The following is a 15,576-nucleotide window of genomic DNA, read 5'->3' as shown; positions in this document are numbered from 1 at the left end:
TGTTTTTTTCTGCTTTGCTTGAGCATTCGCCTTAAAAGCTCTTCTTGGCACTTTTCTTTCTCCTTCGGTTTCATGCTTTCTTAAGAAACCTGTAAACAAGATGAAGCTCAGAAAACACAAGAATACAACCCTTGACAAGAAGAACAACAAAAACATCAGCAAGAATAAAACCTTCAACGAGAAGAAGCTCAGAAGAAACAAAAAAGACGACCATAAAAAAAGATGGGAAAATGGATAAGATTGGTGAAAAAGATGCATCTAAACAGGATGTTTTATCTCAAGATGAAATGGATAAGATTGATGAAAAACTCCAAGATACAACTACGGAGAACCTTAAAAGACTATTTTTGCAATGAGATTTTTTTAAAAATCTCTTTTAAATCCTAAACCAAAGAGACTTATATCATATTTTTTAAACATGTCACAATCTTAAAATTTTATTGACACATGTTACAATCATATTAATTAGTAATTTTGAAGAAAAAAACTTTATATAGTTAGCATATTTTTGACACATGTCACAATTTAAAAAAACGATATATTTTATTCATGTTTACTGACTTTGTAATCATCTTAAATCCATATATTTTATTCGACCTTGAAATTAAGGTTCTTCGAAAAGTAATTCTATAATTAAAATATATTTATAGGTTTTATAACTTTCTAATCCAATACTTTTTTATTTAAGTTATATGATTTTTTTACTGTTCTCTTTGATTTAATATTTTTAACATGAAAATACTATTAAATATTTATAACAAAAAATATTTTAATTTGTAACCAAAATTATCGTACAATATTTTGTGTATCTTATAATTATCCTAAACCCACGTTTAAAAAAAAGAAATACTATAAATAAATAAATAAATATTTATATGGGAATATTTTTTTTCTTTACAGTTTTTTGTTTAAGACTTTCTAAAAAAGGAAACTATGTTTTAAAATTATTTTGGCTTAATTATCTTAAAAGGAAAATTGTTATTTAACACATGTTATATCTAAATATATAATTGCCATGTGTCATGATCTTGAACACTTTGAAGAATCAAACTTTATATAATAAGTTTAGAAGAAAAAAATATTTTTAAAATATTTTAATCTGTAAAAAAGTTATCTTACAACATTTTCTGTATCTTATAATTTCTTTTAAACCCACATTTTTTTTAAAAAAAGAGATATTATTGAATAATTATTTATATGGAATATTTTTTTCTTTACAGTTTCTTATTTAAGACTTTTTGGAAAAAAGAAAACTAACTTTTAAAATTCTTTTGGTCTTTTTAAAAAAAAATTGTTATTTAACATATGTCATAATCATAAATATATAATTTACATGTGTCGCGATCTTGTTAATTACTAATTTTAAAGAACCAAACTTTATATAATAAAATTATTAAACAAAACAAAAAAAAACGGGTACTACGCGGGTACCCATAATAAAATGGGCTCAATCTGGGTAGTTCTAGTTCGGGCTCAAATCGGATACAAGCTCATTTTAGGCGGGCTCAAATCGGGCTCAGAACGAGTTGGGTTTTTTTACCCAAATTAACATCCTTAAGTTTTATATAAGGAATATTTGTTCAAACTAAACTTGGAAATTCAAATAACAAAGCTTCTTTAGTATTCATTTTTTTGGATCGACAATCGGATCATATTATTAATCACTGTATACTCTTATGTAATATCCATAATCTTTAGATAATCTGTAATACTCTTATATATCAGTAGTCAAATCAATTATTTATATATATATATATTATCATATACCAAATATGAGAAGGTGGAGATAAAATAACACAAACATAATGATAAAAATGATTTTACTTTTTTGTGTGTAGGATTAAATTTCTGTTCGTAAGTTAAACATGTATTGTAACATCAAGAATTAGAAAGAAAAGGACAATTAAAAATATAACTTCCGACCATCCATGGTTAATCGGTCTTCCACGCTTCGGCTTTCTCGACATGTTAAGTTTAAAAATACAATTAAAAATGTAACGCTTGATCATCCACGGTTAATCGGTCTTCCACGCGTCTGCCCTCTCGACATGTAAGTTCATTATGTATGGTAGTCGATTCAAAAAACTTTTTAGTAATCATTTAATCGGTAGAAGATATTTTATATGTTTTGTTTTCACTTTCACGATATTGAAAATTACTTTCATGATATAAATCATTCATCATTCAAATATTTCAAAAAAAATCTTAGAACGACGTAAATAGAATTTGATATTAGTTTCTCTTTTGTTTCTTTCTATTGTTATTAGTTCAAAGCATGTGTCTTCAACGGAGATTGGTCTTTTCACAATCCATAAATTTTCTCTTTTGATAGAAAAGTTTAAAACTTGGTGGTTTCTTTAAAACATAGTAAATACATTGATAAATGCTCTTGGGAATCTGTGGACAGTATTGCCAGTAGATCTTATATAATAAAGTAGACTTTTTTATCTCCCTAGGGGGAAAAATGCCATGTGGCAATCCTATTTTAATGATTAAAATATTTTTTTACTTATAGTTAATGGGTTTTGGTGTTAAATGTGAAAATATTGAACTTTTAAATTTTTCTTCATACAGGCCCAAGCGTTTATAACAGTGTTCTGAATCCGATCCGGACCGCGGTTGAACCGGTAAATTCGGTGACCCAATATAAATCGGATTTAGGTTTTGTGAAAAACCCAAAATTAAAAACCAAACAAACTATTTGATGGAATAGTAATATTTTATAAAACTATTAGTTTATGTTTAAAAATATTTTAAAATATTAACTTTAATTTTTATATATTTATTTTCATTGCTAATATATTATAATATAATAAAATTAGTTTATATTAACCCACGGTTGACTCTATGACCCAATGACCCGATAAATCGTCCGGTTCAGTGTCCGGATCAGATTTCAAAACACTGATCCACATGGTTTCTTTGTATTTGATTTTGTCGATCGAAAATAGATCCTCTACGATTCTCCTTCTTTAACGCAATCAATGTAACTGTTCATATAATCAATCCAGAAATCTCACTCATCCCACTCTCTCCTATTGAATGCTTATTTAGTTCTTACTTCCTCAACTTCATTGGATATGTATAGACGGTGTGAATGCTCGGACGAGAATCCCCTTACTTTTCCTATTTCAGATCATGTCGAAGTCCCAGTTTCATTGCTCGAAGTTAAAGATAAGCTGATGTAGAGATGTTGTTCAGACTATGTTACAGCAATTTTGGTAAGCCTGAAATGTTAAGAAATGGGTGAGCTGTTTGGGTTGATATGTCATTGATTGATGGGAAGGTACACCGGTTTCTTATTTCAATTTACCAGTTAATGATTGCTTGCTTTTAAAGTAATAGTTTTCTTATGCATCATACCCTCTCTCAGATTGTGCTCATACATGCGTCAATCAACTTTCACAGGTTTAACACCTTCAAACATCTCTTGAAAGAAAGCTCAGTTTATGACATGAGTATTTATGATGAAACCATGAGCAACTCTAACTTCACATATGATAATGCCCATGTTGCCATCTGATTCACATAGCAGACCCTGTTTGTTGACCTATAAGAGCCAGCACATCCGATCTTGATGGAGAGTTCTGGGTACCGAAATTACGACCACCTCATGTCATTAGCCTACACAAACACGATTTTCCAGGTTCGTTTTTAAAAAAATGTTTTACAGCCAGTCGATATAGTACTTAACAAACTCTAGGATAGTAGCATGCTTACTTCTTTTGGTTTGCAGGTATCATAGAGAAGTTTTGGGTATTAAAACTATTTTCAACAAAGAGAACCAAAGCACTCACCACAATATGGCTACCACAAAAATTAAAAAGTAGATCTCAGATATCTTACTTTTTATGAACTTGCCCAGTTTAATATAACTGTAATTTTCATGTCTGGACATAAAATACAGTGGAAGTGTTCATAACTGAAGGATATTAAAAGTTTGAGTCAGTGTATTTGACAGGCTCGCAATAATCCTTGATGAAAAGTATAGCTGCCTTGGATGTAGAAGTAGCAAAGACGCTTTCGCGTTCTTTCCGTTTTTGCTACTAGGAAGATTTGGGGAAATGGTTCCACTCCAGTTAAATAGAGGAGTTTACGAAATACTTATAGTTTTTAGCTAAAAACATATTTAGATTCATATTAAAATTCATTGATATTTCCAAATGAGAATGGACAAACAAGAATTTTGTTATCAAACGGAAAAAATCTTCCATTGTAGCAAAACTAATATAGAATATAAAGTTATGTTTCTTATTTTAAAATACATCTTTTAGAGAGGCTTTCAAACTAAAGTAACACATACAATTCTCACATGTATATTTAAAAGTCAACATGGTAATATGAAAATATATATATATATATATATATATATTAGACACTCACCTATTAGTTTACCAAAAATTGACACTTCACCCTTATTTTTTTATATAAAATTTATAAAATATTCTCTAAATAAAATATCAATTTTGCTTTATGTTTAAATTTCAACTAAATTAATTTTGTTACAACTATCAGCTTTTTATTCTATTTTGTATTAAATCGATTAGTAACAACCACTTATATTATTCCACTTTGAACTAAACAATTTCAAACAAAGTAATACACTATGGTCGTTAACCACAATAAAAAGATTAGAAAATATCCTTTTCTTTTAACATATTTTCATTTTCAAAATTTTGACATATTCTATTTACTAAGATCATATAATAAATTATAAATTCATATAAGAATAAAATATACAAATCCGGCGCGTAGCGCCGCAATACCACTAGTTATAGTTATCAATAAATTATGGCATTTTCCTAAGAATAAAATAAGGAAACAAAGAAAATGAATTTAACATGGTCATAAACAAAGAAAAAGAAGAAGGAAAAGGACAATTAAAAATATAACTCCTAACTACCCACGATCTACTTTATTAAAACAGAAGTACACATAAAAAATAACCCTTAGATTTGCATAAAATTTACAACCAAATGCCATTCAAAATTTAATTAACTTACCCTAAAAAACATTTGTCTTTTCCACATATTCAATATTGTCCTAAACTACATAAAACCAACTAAAACAAAGGAAACAAATAATTTAAAAGCTACGCTTTTGTTCTCCAGGTAGACAATATTTTGCTTTACCTGCCATATCATTTCTCCTGCAATATCGACACCAAGTAAACTTTATGAATAATTCAAAAATGACAAAGCTCAGAAAGGAGATATATAAAACCTATCCAAAAATGAACGTTTCCATATGAGATTCGAGTTAGCCAATATATCCATATCAACTTTAATTACAATCAATGAAGAATCTTTATTATAACAATAAGATTGGGAATTTTCTCAAAAAAAAAAATTGGGAAACTGAATCACACAAACAGTTATAATATTACCTATTACTAAATCACAAAATTAATTTTCAAAATCATTCATTTCCCTTGACTTGCGGATCAATCAAATTTAATTTTTAAAATTAAATGTATAAAATCTATCCCAAAATCAATAATATTAAAATAGAAAGACTTTTTATCTACTTAATCCATCTATTAACTATTTTCTAAATTATAAAATAACATAATATAATAAATGCATGAATTTTACAACATACTTCAACTTATTAAAAAAATATTAAAGTACGATATATAAACTAATAAATAATTTCATAAGTTAATATATATACATATATATATTTATATTAAATATTTTTAAAATTTTTAATTTATTTATCAAGTATAAGACGGGTTGAATGATAATAGTTAATTTGTATAATAATGTTGACCAAAAAATATAATAATAAAATAAATTTTACCAATATAAAAGATTACAACAAAATTGTGGGTTTAATATAACTTTTAAATAGAGTTTAACGAGATTATATATAGAATCATCGATGTTATCGGTTTAACTGCGGATCCGGAGCGGGTTACAGTACACTGAATATCACACTTCATCAGTAACATTTAGAAGTATATACGGAATAAAAATAAAAAATAATATTATTCGAAAATAATCCCGTCCTTTTAAGGGCGGATCAAAATCTAGTTAATCTTTCTTTCATGTGTTTGCTCTTTCAGCATATGAGTTTTAAAAGAATAATTAAAGATATAACGTTTGACCAGCCATAATTAATCGATCTTTCAAGTGTCTGCTTTCTCGACATGTAAGTCTATTATGTATGATAGTCGGTGCATTAGTTACTGGAAGGTCAAAAACTTATTTGTTGATCATTTAACCATTAGATGATATTTTATATTTTTTGTATTCATTCACATGATATCGAAAATAGATCATTCATCATTCAACTATTCCAAGTAAAACCTTCAGAACGATATAAATAGAATTTAATAAAAGTAATCAAATCAATTGTTTTATTTTTTTCATTTATTATCATATACCAAATTTGTGAAAGAATAGATAAAATAACACAATTAAAATTATTGTATTTTTTGTATGTTGGATTAAATTGCCTTTGCAAGTTAAACATGAAACGTAACTTAAAGAAAAAAAGGATATTTTGTATCCAACACAACTCAAAACTATTGAAGGTATTAGTACACTCATTTGTTAAAGGATATCTATACAGAAAAGGTACAATAAGAAATGACACTGTAGAAACAATGCAAAACATTTCAATTCTTTCTGTTTTAATATAAAAAAAAATAGCCATTCTGATTATTAAAATGATTGAGAGATGGTTTTCTGGATGTCTGGTTTGTTGAAAAGAGGGCTGAGAATAGTCAATTCTCGAAAAATAAGACTTTTGTTCTGTCTATTTCTCAACTTTCTCTAGTCAAATGGTAAAGGTCTGTTGAGAAAGTTATATCTCAAGTAGAATCAACCCAAAAACTTTATCATTTATGATCTTCAGAGGAATAATATCTTGGGAAAATTGGATTTTTGGGACACTTTGAATTTTTCTTTGTCCATTTAGTACTTTTCATTTTTTTGGCAATTCTGGACCATTTTTACCCTTGTTTTATAGAAAAAATAGTAAACTTGATTTTAAAAATGTACAAAAATATGAAATCTATTGGAATCATAAGCATGTCCATATATATGTATAAATATTTTTTTTTAAAACATGGAATCATATTTTATTTTTATATATAGCTGTGGTTAGAATATGTATTCTGGCATTATAAATAATCCATAAAACGGAAACTAAGATTTGACAAAGGTATATCCGAGATATATAACCTAAACTACCCTTTCTTCTATAGTCTAACAAAGATAGAATTGCATACGTTAAAATCAAGAAATAAGTCATCAGTATACCTTCAGCTTTATTACGTGATATAGCCTTTACTCATCCGTATACCTTACCTATATTGTGTGTCATAACTTGTTCTGCCTTTTACTTTATGTGGCACTGAAGGAATAAAATGTTTCATTCATACTCTACAGTGCTATGCCTAGGATATGATACATGTTCTACCAAATCGGAAAAAATATGGAAACTTCCATTTTTCGATTTCAGAAGTTTCCTAAATCTAAACTGAATATTCCCTAAATATCTCACAAGATATTTCCTCCCACCTCCCACGATTTCCCATCTCTTTTCTCATCGTTCTTCTTCTCTTCTTCATTTTTTCTTCATCTCTTCTCCATCTCTTTTCTCTACCAACACCATGGTTCTAATATATGTTAAATCCGGTGATTGGATGTCTAGTTGCAGTGACGAGTGGAGTTTCGTGGTAGACAAGAAAAGGCGAGGTCGAATCGTAACAGTACAACCTACTACTCAATTGGAGGAGCTCAAGATCATGGTGTGTGATGATTACGGATTGGAACATAATGATGGTAATGTCGAGTTCAGTTATGAGATGGTGAATCAAACAGGGAATCCTCCCATTCTTATCAGCAATGATAGACAAGTATCTAATTTTCTGGGCTATGTCAAGAAGAGTTTGTCTAATACCTTGTGTGTCACATTCTCCGGGTTTAAGGAAAAGGAAAGAGTCAATTTCGATTTGAATAAGGAGCCGTGTGATTCAAGTAATGTTGTGGATGAGGAAGTTCCTGAAATAAATCGAGCACAATTTGTCAGAAGGTCACAGGAGGCTGTCCGTGGAGAGGATAGAAGAAAGGATCATGTCCCTGCTGATGAAGATTGTGAAAAAAGGGAGATAGTGAAAAGGATGGTCCACCTTGGCGAGGTGAATTCGTGAAGAAGGAACAGATTTTCAGAAGTAAAAGGGTTCTGAAGGCAACAATGGAAGTTTTTGCGATGAAGAATAATTTTGATTACATTGTTGTCAAGTCGACGAGGAAGTGGTGGTATATTCGATGTAAGGATGCATTGTGCAACTGGAGTGTTCGGGCAGAAAGTATGGAAGGGTCTACATATTTCATGATCAATAAGTGTGAGGGAAGACATTCTTGTGCCCCTTCGAGTAAAACCATATTTGGAAAAACCGCATCGGCAAGAACAATTGGGAGTCTGATTCAACATCAATTTGATGATGCTAACGATGGTCCAAAGGCAAATGACATCATCAAATTTATGCGGATGGAGCATGGTATTGAGATTACCTATTGGCACGCTTGGGAAGCTCGCGAATTTGCAGTTGATGCTGCAAGAGGTATACCAGATCACAGTTACGCTAAAATACCAAAATATTTGCATATGATTAAAGAAGCTAATCATGGTACACATACTGACTATGAAACCGATGGGCAAGGGAGATTCAAGTATCTTTTTTTGTCCTTTGGACAATCAGTAAGAGGATTCTACAATGCAATGCGAAGGGTGATTGTTGTTGATGGAACTTTTCTGAAAAATAAATATAGAGGAGTTCTACTTGTTGCTACTGCTGTGGATGGTAACTCTAATTTGTATCCGATTGGATTTGGAGTGGTAGATTCAGAGAATGAAGATTCATGGGAGTGGTTCTTCAGACAGCTGAAAGTTGTCATACCTGATAGTAAAGACTTGGCTTTTATCTCAGATAGAAATGCGTCAATTGCTAAAGGTATTGGGACTGTCTACCCTCAATCAAAACATGGAATTTGCATTCACCACTTGTTGACCAATGTGGTAGCAAATTTCAAGACAAAAGGGTTGACTGCCTTGGTTGAGAAGGCTTCGCGAACATATAGGTACCCTGAATTTCAGGCTCGGATCACTAAAATTTTTGATATCAGTCCTGAGCTTGGAAGATATCTACGGGAGGCTGATGTGCGAAAATGGGCTCGTTCTATTTTCCCTGGAGACAGGTATGACATCAGGACCACAAATGCTGCAGAGTCGATAAATTCTGTTCTGAGAACACCTAGAGAATATCCAGTTATTCCTTTGCTTGATCGTATAAGAGAACTGATGACTCGATGGTTCTACGAGCGTCGCGAGTTGAGCTCGAAGCATCTTGATCCTTTAACGATTAAGGTGGAGAAAAAGATTGATAGGAGAATAGTGAAAGCAAAAGGATTTCAGGTGTACAAGGTTGACAACTTCAGGTCGCATGTGAAAGGAGACATATATGATTGTAATGTTGACTTGGAAAGAAGAACATGCACATGTGGGAAGTTCAATATAGGAAAAATACCTTGTCGACACGCCATTCCTGCGATTTATTCACGAGGTAAGGAAGTTTTAAATTTTTTTTTTGGTTTTTTTTAAGACAATAAGCTCCAATCAGTCACTGATTTTTTGACACAGGAATGGAAGTACACAGATTTACAGATGACTTGTACAACACTTCAACGTGGAGAACTGCATATGCTGAAAGCATAAATCCAATAGCAGTTCCACAGTCTGATTGGATTGTACCAGATGCAGTAAATCTTGCCAAGGTTTTACCACCGGAGTCAAGAAAGAGTGCTGGTCGACCAGTTAAGAGAAGGTATGAAGGTGTTGAAGACAAGATAAAATCTTCTCAAGGATCAAGAAAGAATAAAAAGCACAAGTGCAGCCGTTGTGGTACTGAAGGACACAAGAGAGGAACTTGCGATTTACCCATCTAGTTTGCTCCGTCTGATCTTATTTCTCTGTTTGGTTTCGTATTTGTCATGAAACAAGTTGTTCTTCTGTTTAAGTGCTTACTTAACAATTTGGTTTTATTTCAGTATTTGATTTCCGAAAAATCTTGAGACATATCGATATATGTTGAAGACACTTTAGCTTTTGCAAAGATTAATGGTTCCACAACATGATAATCACCAAGAAACAAGAAGCAACATAGTCTTACACTTAAAACGAACATCTAATTGAGCATCACAGGACCATCATGGATAGGTAAGGAACATGAATACAATCACCAAACAACACACGAACAAAGCTTTTATGATCTTCAATTCGTTAATGCATTCAACTGTCTTCTCTTCAGATCGTGCAAGTGCAGCTTCCACCTCTTCAATTCTACTCTCATGGTGCTTCAGCATTGTCTCAGAAGCTGTCAACGATTTCTGAAACTCGGAATTGTCAACGAGCAGCACATCGAACAGGTCTTGGAAGTCTTCAATTTCCTCGACAACCGACTCATCAGTCCATTTGAACAAGTGGGTCTTGTCCTTCATCATTAACATCGAAAAAAAATACGATTGGATCAAAGACAAGTAGGACAAAGCAAGTTATTTGTTGAATCAAAGACATCATCTTATATGTCTATATGACTTACCTTCTCAGATCCCATAGGACAAGTATGAAATAATCTCCCCGGATTTTGAACAGTTTTCGAAGTGAAACGAGACACTTTCTCACCGCAATTGCATCTTGTGGGAATTCCGCGTTGTTTGGCGACTCGATCTGTTGAAATCGTTGTAGAATTTACCGACGACATTATTCTGAAAAGATCGCCAAAAATCGCCTCTGTATTTCTCTCTGTCGATGAATAATGAGGAAGAAAAGGGTGTAGGTCAAAATTCTAAGACTAAAACGACGTCGTTTAATACTTATAGAAGGTGTATAATACCTAAGGCAGAACAGAATTAAAATCACTAATATGTCAAAATAAAAAGCTTAAAGGAATACATGTCATTTGCTAAGGTTTATGGTTTTTTTAGAGTCAGTTTGGGGTTATAGTTGTAGTTGATTTTGAACTTTGTGGGTTATGTTATCGTTTTATATATGTAATGTTCAGAGATAGCTGAGGTTCTTGTTTTGTTTAGGGATTGATCGAGGTTTTTGAATTTTTTAGCTTTTTTTATTGTTTAGTGGGTGGTTTAGGGTTTGATTATGATTTAGAGGTGGTTTAGGGTTTGCTTATGATTTAGGGGTTGTTTAGGGTTTGTTTATGATTTAGAGGTTGATTAGGGTTTGTTTAGGGTTTGGTTATGATTTAGGGGGAGTTTAGGGTTTGGTTATGGTTTAGGGGGAGTTTAGGGTTTGGTTATGGTTTAGGGGTTGTTTAGGGTTAGGTTATGGTTTAGGGGTTGTTTAGGGTTTGATTATTATTCTAGTACAAAAAGAAAGGATTAACACAAAATCAAATAAAACCAAATCTCCAAACCAACAATTGTCACATAATGCATAGAAAATCCAAAGCAATTGTTGTCATATATTCCCTAAAAACAACATAATCTAAACTTTTGAATGCAAAACCAATACATTGACATTTAACTAGTCTTCGAGATCATAGGACCCAGACCTCTCCCAAGGTGAGGGGACATATTGTTTCATAGCCTCTGCATAAATGGGATCGTGTGTGGCCTCCCATAAGTCCACAGCAATCTTCTGTCTGCAACCCTGGATGTTTTCGTCATCCACTAGACTGAGGTCGAGACCAAGGAGGTGGCATTCCAAGTGTTTCAGTGCGTACACCCCGCAATCACAACAAGACTTATTCAATCGTGCCTTCATAGGTACCTCTACGATAGAATATGGCTGAAGAAGTAGTTGTTTCTTGCTTTGAGGTGGTGCCACAGCCTTCACTATCCTCGGAATCAAAGCAGCAAACTTCTCAACGTGTTGCCTATTCCTTCCCCGACTGAAATCAAAGACTTGCACCCTTTTCTCAATGATGTTGATGCAGACAGCAATCCAGTGATTACCTACGTTGGACATTAGAAAATTTGTAAATGAAGAAATGAAAAATGACAAGTTGCAGAAGAAAGAAGGATTACCATTCACAAATAGAGGAAAGTAGAGACGATCTACATCAACACCCCAAACTTGATCATTCCGCCCATGAGATGGAAGCTCACCTCTACCATATCCAAGAAGAAAATCAGGCAAGTCATAGCCTCTTCTGTCAACCGAGAAATTGTTGTATGCAGCATTTATTTGTAAGCAAAACATAGCGTTCATGAACGCAACACGTCTTGGGGCCCAACGCTCCAAAGTGGTATTCACTCGCCATATGAACATGAAAGCATCCATTTCCTGAATATTGACAACGAAATAAACATATGCAGCTACGTAGATGTGTTCGACAAATACACTAATGAAATGAGTAAATGAAAAAATTACCTCATTCCCAAGCCATTGTCCAAGACATACCATCCTTGTAGCTACCGACAAGTTTAAGATTGATGGACCAATTGGTAAAGGTTTAGGATTCAAAGACCATGCCATGAATCGATTCCATGAATCTTCGTCGAAATGATAAAGTGACGACTCCGGAGAACCATCTTGAGGCAATGGTGTATCACTAAGATGAAGTCCTTTACCTTTTGCTTTAGTCCATCTCTCCCACTCTGCCGGCGGTGGAGCTGTATTTCCTTTCGCTGGTTTCTTTTTTGAACCTCGGGCTGAAGTCATTGGAGTCCACCAGTCTTCTTCCTTACTGTTCTGAGAAGGATCAAAGTTGGGTACATGGGAGGCCTGTGATAATCGTTCAACACCTTGCGTACCTATCCCTTCGAAAATATCCTCGGCTTCATTGAAATTTAGATCAACTCGAGTCGGGGATGATTCCTGTTATGTAACGTTAAATTCTCAATTTAAATCACAATATAAAACATAAAGCATGAAAAATACACGGTTCCAATATATCAAACACCAAAATACATTATCATTACATGAATAACATGACACAAGTTCACAACCACTACATAAAGTCTTAGAAAAAGACGCTTACAAACAAAGGACACTTACACACAAAGGATACTACCAAACCGAGACCTTATAAAACAGAACAAAATTCAAGCCGATATCATACATGAGTAAGACTAAGAGACACGCAAACCAGCTAATAAAGAAGACAAATTAACATATAAGAGAGTGTTGAAGACTAGTGTTTCTTTACCCCGCGTTTGGACCTCCTCAAAGATGGCTCGCTAGTAGATGGCTTGCTTGGTGAAGGCTCTCTAGTAGATGGCTTGCTTGGTGAAGGCGCTCCATGCTCAACTTCCTCGCTTGCAGCCTTACAAGATTCTTTCAGCTCTGACTGCATTTTCTCAAATGTCTCAGTCATCTGTTTCTGTAGCCTTTGTTCCATTCCACTGAAACTCTGCTCAAACAATTGTGTCATAAAAGCCTTCATATCTTCAGTAAAAGGGGCTTGGTTTGATCGGCTTGAGAGAACCTTATGCTTCCTTTTTTCCATTCCACGATCAGGGAGCCTCTTCTTGCCCTTCTTTGCTGTAACGCCCACATTACTTGACCCTTGTGGTGTCTGAAAATCTTGATCAACCTCAGTTGCTGCAACTGGAGTGGGTGCTTCAACTTCAAGATCTAAAGAAACCTCTGCAATTTCTTCATATTCCCATATATGATTACTGAAGTCATGGTTCTTCCTTATCAACTCCATCAGGACCTTCACTCTATCATCCTCCACTTCACCATCTCGGCGAAATATATCACTTACGATTACAACCATATTCCCTTCCCATGAGATGTATGGATACATGACATCCTGCACAAAAAAGGGGAAGTTATTTAGATCATAAAATCTCTGCTCAATGATGGGGGAGTAAGCGCAAATAGAGATTATTACCTCAGGTGTAATAATTTCCTCCAAACGAATGATCTCATCATATGACACCTTTGCAGCTCCCCTCCAGTTGATGCATCTAGGACCATTACTGAATTGTTTGTCCAATCTTTTTCCACATAGCTTCCCAATCTTTGGTACAGCTTCCATAGCCCAAATCTGCAAGGCGTAGGAGAAACCATCTAGTACATAACTACTAGTCTTATCCTTCAGTGTGTCACGCGTTTTGGCTATTGACTTGCAGAGGTGGTCATACGCATCAACACCCCAAGGATACCTTCGAAGCTTCTCAAGATCCATGACCACCTTGATGTATTTGAAGGGGATAATAGCCTTCTCATCTCTTGCTAAAACCACGCAAAGAATGAGTGCCAAGTAGATAAGTCGAATCCGATCTGCATTCTTCCACTTGTTGACCGATAACTTGTGCTTATTCCACAAGTTGAAGAGTGTAATTGTTGTATCTGTGGTCCTCAACACCCTGCTCCAGAAACCATCATCATCTTCCCAATCATCAAACTCGGTAAGAGAGATACCAGTGTTGCACTCAAATCCGGTTACTGCGTGGAATTCTTGTAAAGAAAAACGAAGTGCTCTTCTCGCAAAGACAAACCAAAGCTCCTTTTGCTTGTAAGTCACCAGCTCACTACACAAGAAGCTGTGTATCACTCGCGCGGAGTACCCAAGACCATTGTCATGAAGCTTAAAAATCTGAGAAAAAACAGGATCCTTCTTCACAGCCGCCAACTCATTTGGGAGCCAGGTTTTGAACTTTGTAATGATGTACTCGATCCTGCAATTGTTGTTGATCTGATTCACTTGGGGCTCCTCACCCTCCTTAAATATCCTCTTTGGTAACTCCAGAGACATATCTACAAGCAATGAAAATTAAGTTAGTTGAACGAAAGACCAAAACCAAAGACAGAGCAATCAAGATCTATATATATCATGCTTCCTTTCGGTTAATATATAGGCAACCTACTTCTAATTTCCAACATAACAACAAGTCCCTTGGTTCAATCGATAAATCAACAACAAATGTCTCTACAATCAAATGATACAATTTTGTATCCAAATGTGATTTCTTTTACAATCGGACACCAACTAATCAACTTCAAGATTTCTTTTGCAATCGGACACCAACTAATCAACTTCAAGACATACACAATCCAAGGCTAAATAGTGTAAGATTTATTGAATCAAAATGTGCCCCTTTCCATAAACCTTAATCGGTAGAACCCATTTACAAATCGAAAAATACGACATGCGTGACTTGCTAATCAATTTTTTTTCCGAGAAACACTTCTTAACAAACACTTCCAAATCAATTACGGATTTAAAAACCTAGGGATGAAGAAAAGAAAAAGAGAACTCGATTACCCACTGTTTGAAGAGATCGGAGATTTTGATGGAAGAAAACTTCGAGTTCGTTTTTCTCCGATGAGATAGAAGAGGAAGATGAAGAGGAAGATGAAGATAACGAGACAACTCTACCGGGAGATGAAGTCTCGTCGGAGAAGAGAAGGGGAGACTAAGAACACAAAATCGCCATGGGAGAGGGAGAGAGGAGGCGGAGAAGACGAGGTAAGAAGAAGCGGAGAAGACGAGGTAAGAAGAAGGGTTAACGGTTTATTTACTTTAAACCGATAATTATCTTTTTTTCATGTTAATTTTATTTTTTTATTTTTACTATTTTCAAATACTATTTATAT

At 33.7% G+C, this 15,576-nt stretch overlaps 4 protein-coding genes across 4 annotated transcripts; 1 reads left to right on the top strand and 3 right to left on the bottom strand.

Annotated features, from left to right (window-relative positions):
- Positions 1-8,205: 8,205 nt before the first annotated feature.
- On the top strand, positions 8,206-9,956 carry LOC108851154 (uncharacterized). Its single transcript, XM_018624569.2, has 2 exons — positions 8,206-9,574; positions 9,652-9,956. The coding sequence occupies exons 1-2, from the start codon at positions 8,206-8,208 to the stop codon at positions 9,954-9,956; spliced, it is 1,674 nt and encodes a 557-aa protein (XP_018480071.2).
- A 261-nt stretch (positions 9,957-10,217) lies between these two features.
- Positions 10,218-10,771, bottom strand: LOC108851153 (uncharacterized protein At4g04775-like). The gene is made up of 2 exons (XM_018624568.1): positions 10,610-10,771; positions 10,218-10,502 (listed from the first exon to the last, which is right to left on the bottom strand). Exons 1-2 carry the CDS (start codon positions 10,769-10,771, stop codon positions 10,218-10,220), a joined length of 447 nt encoding a protein of 148 aa, XP_018480070.1.
- A 779-nt stretch (positions 10,772-11,550) lies between these two features.
- Positions 11,551-12,690, bottom strand: LOC108851152 (uncharacterized). The gene is made up of 3 exons (XM_018624567.2): positions 12,400-12,690; positions 12,054-12,312; positions 11,551-11,981 (listed from the first exon to the last, which is right to left on the bottom strand). The coding sequence occupies exons 1-3, from the start codon at positions 12,688-12,690 to the stop codon at positions 11,551-11,553; spliced, it is 981 nt and encodes a 326-aa protein (XP_018480069.2).
- Positions 12,691-12,996: 306 nt separating this feature from the next.
- Positions 12,997-15,474, bottom strand: LOC130511712 (uncharacterized). Its single transcript, XM_057009147.1, has 3 exons — positions 15,245-15,474; positions 13,868-14,736; positions 12,997-13,786 (listed from the first exon to the last, which is right to left on the bottom strand). Exons 2-3 carry the CDS (start codon positions 14,732-14,734, stop codon positions 13,163-13,165), a joined length of 1,491 nt encoding a protein of 496 aa, XP_056865127.1. The 5' UTR covers positions 14,735-14,736; positions 15,245-15,474; the 3' UTR covers positions 12,997-13,162.
- Between the last annotated feature and the right edge of the window lie 102 nt (positions 15,475-15,576).

The sequence above is a fragment of the Raphanus sativus genome, chromosome 4, assembly GCF_000801105.2.
Source record: "Raphanus sativus cultivar WK10039 chromosome 4, ASM80110v3, whole genome shotgun sequence".
Taxonomy (NCBI): Eukaryota; Viridiplantae; Streptophyta; class Magnoliopsida; order Brassicales; family Brassicaceae; genus Raphanus; species Raphanus sativus.
The sequence above is the reverse complement of the archived record's forward strand: the minus strand, read 5'-3'. Positions and strand labels throughout refer to the sequence as shown.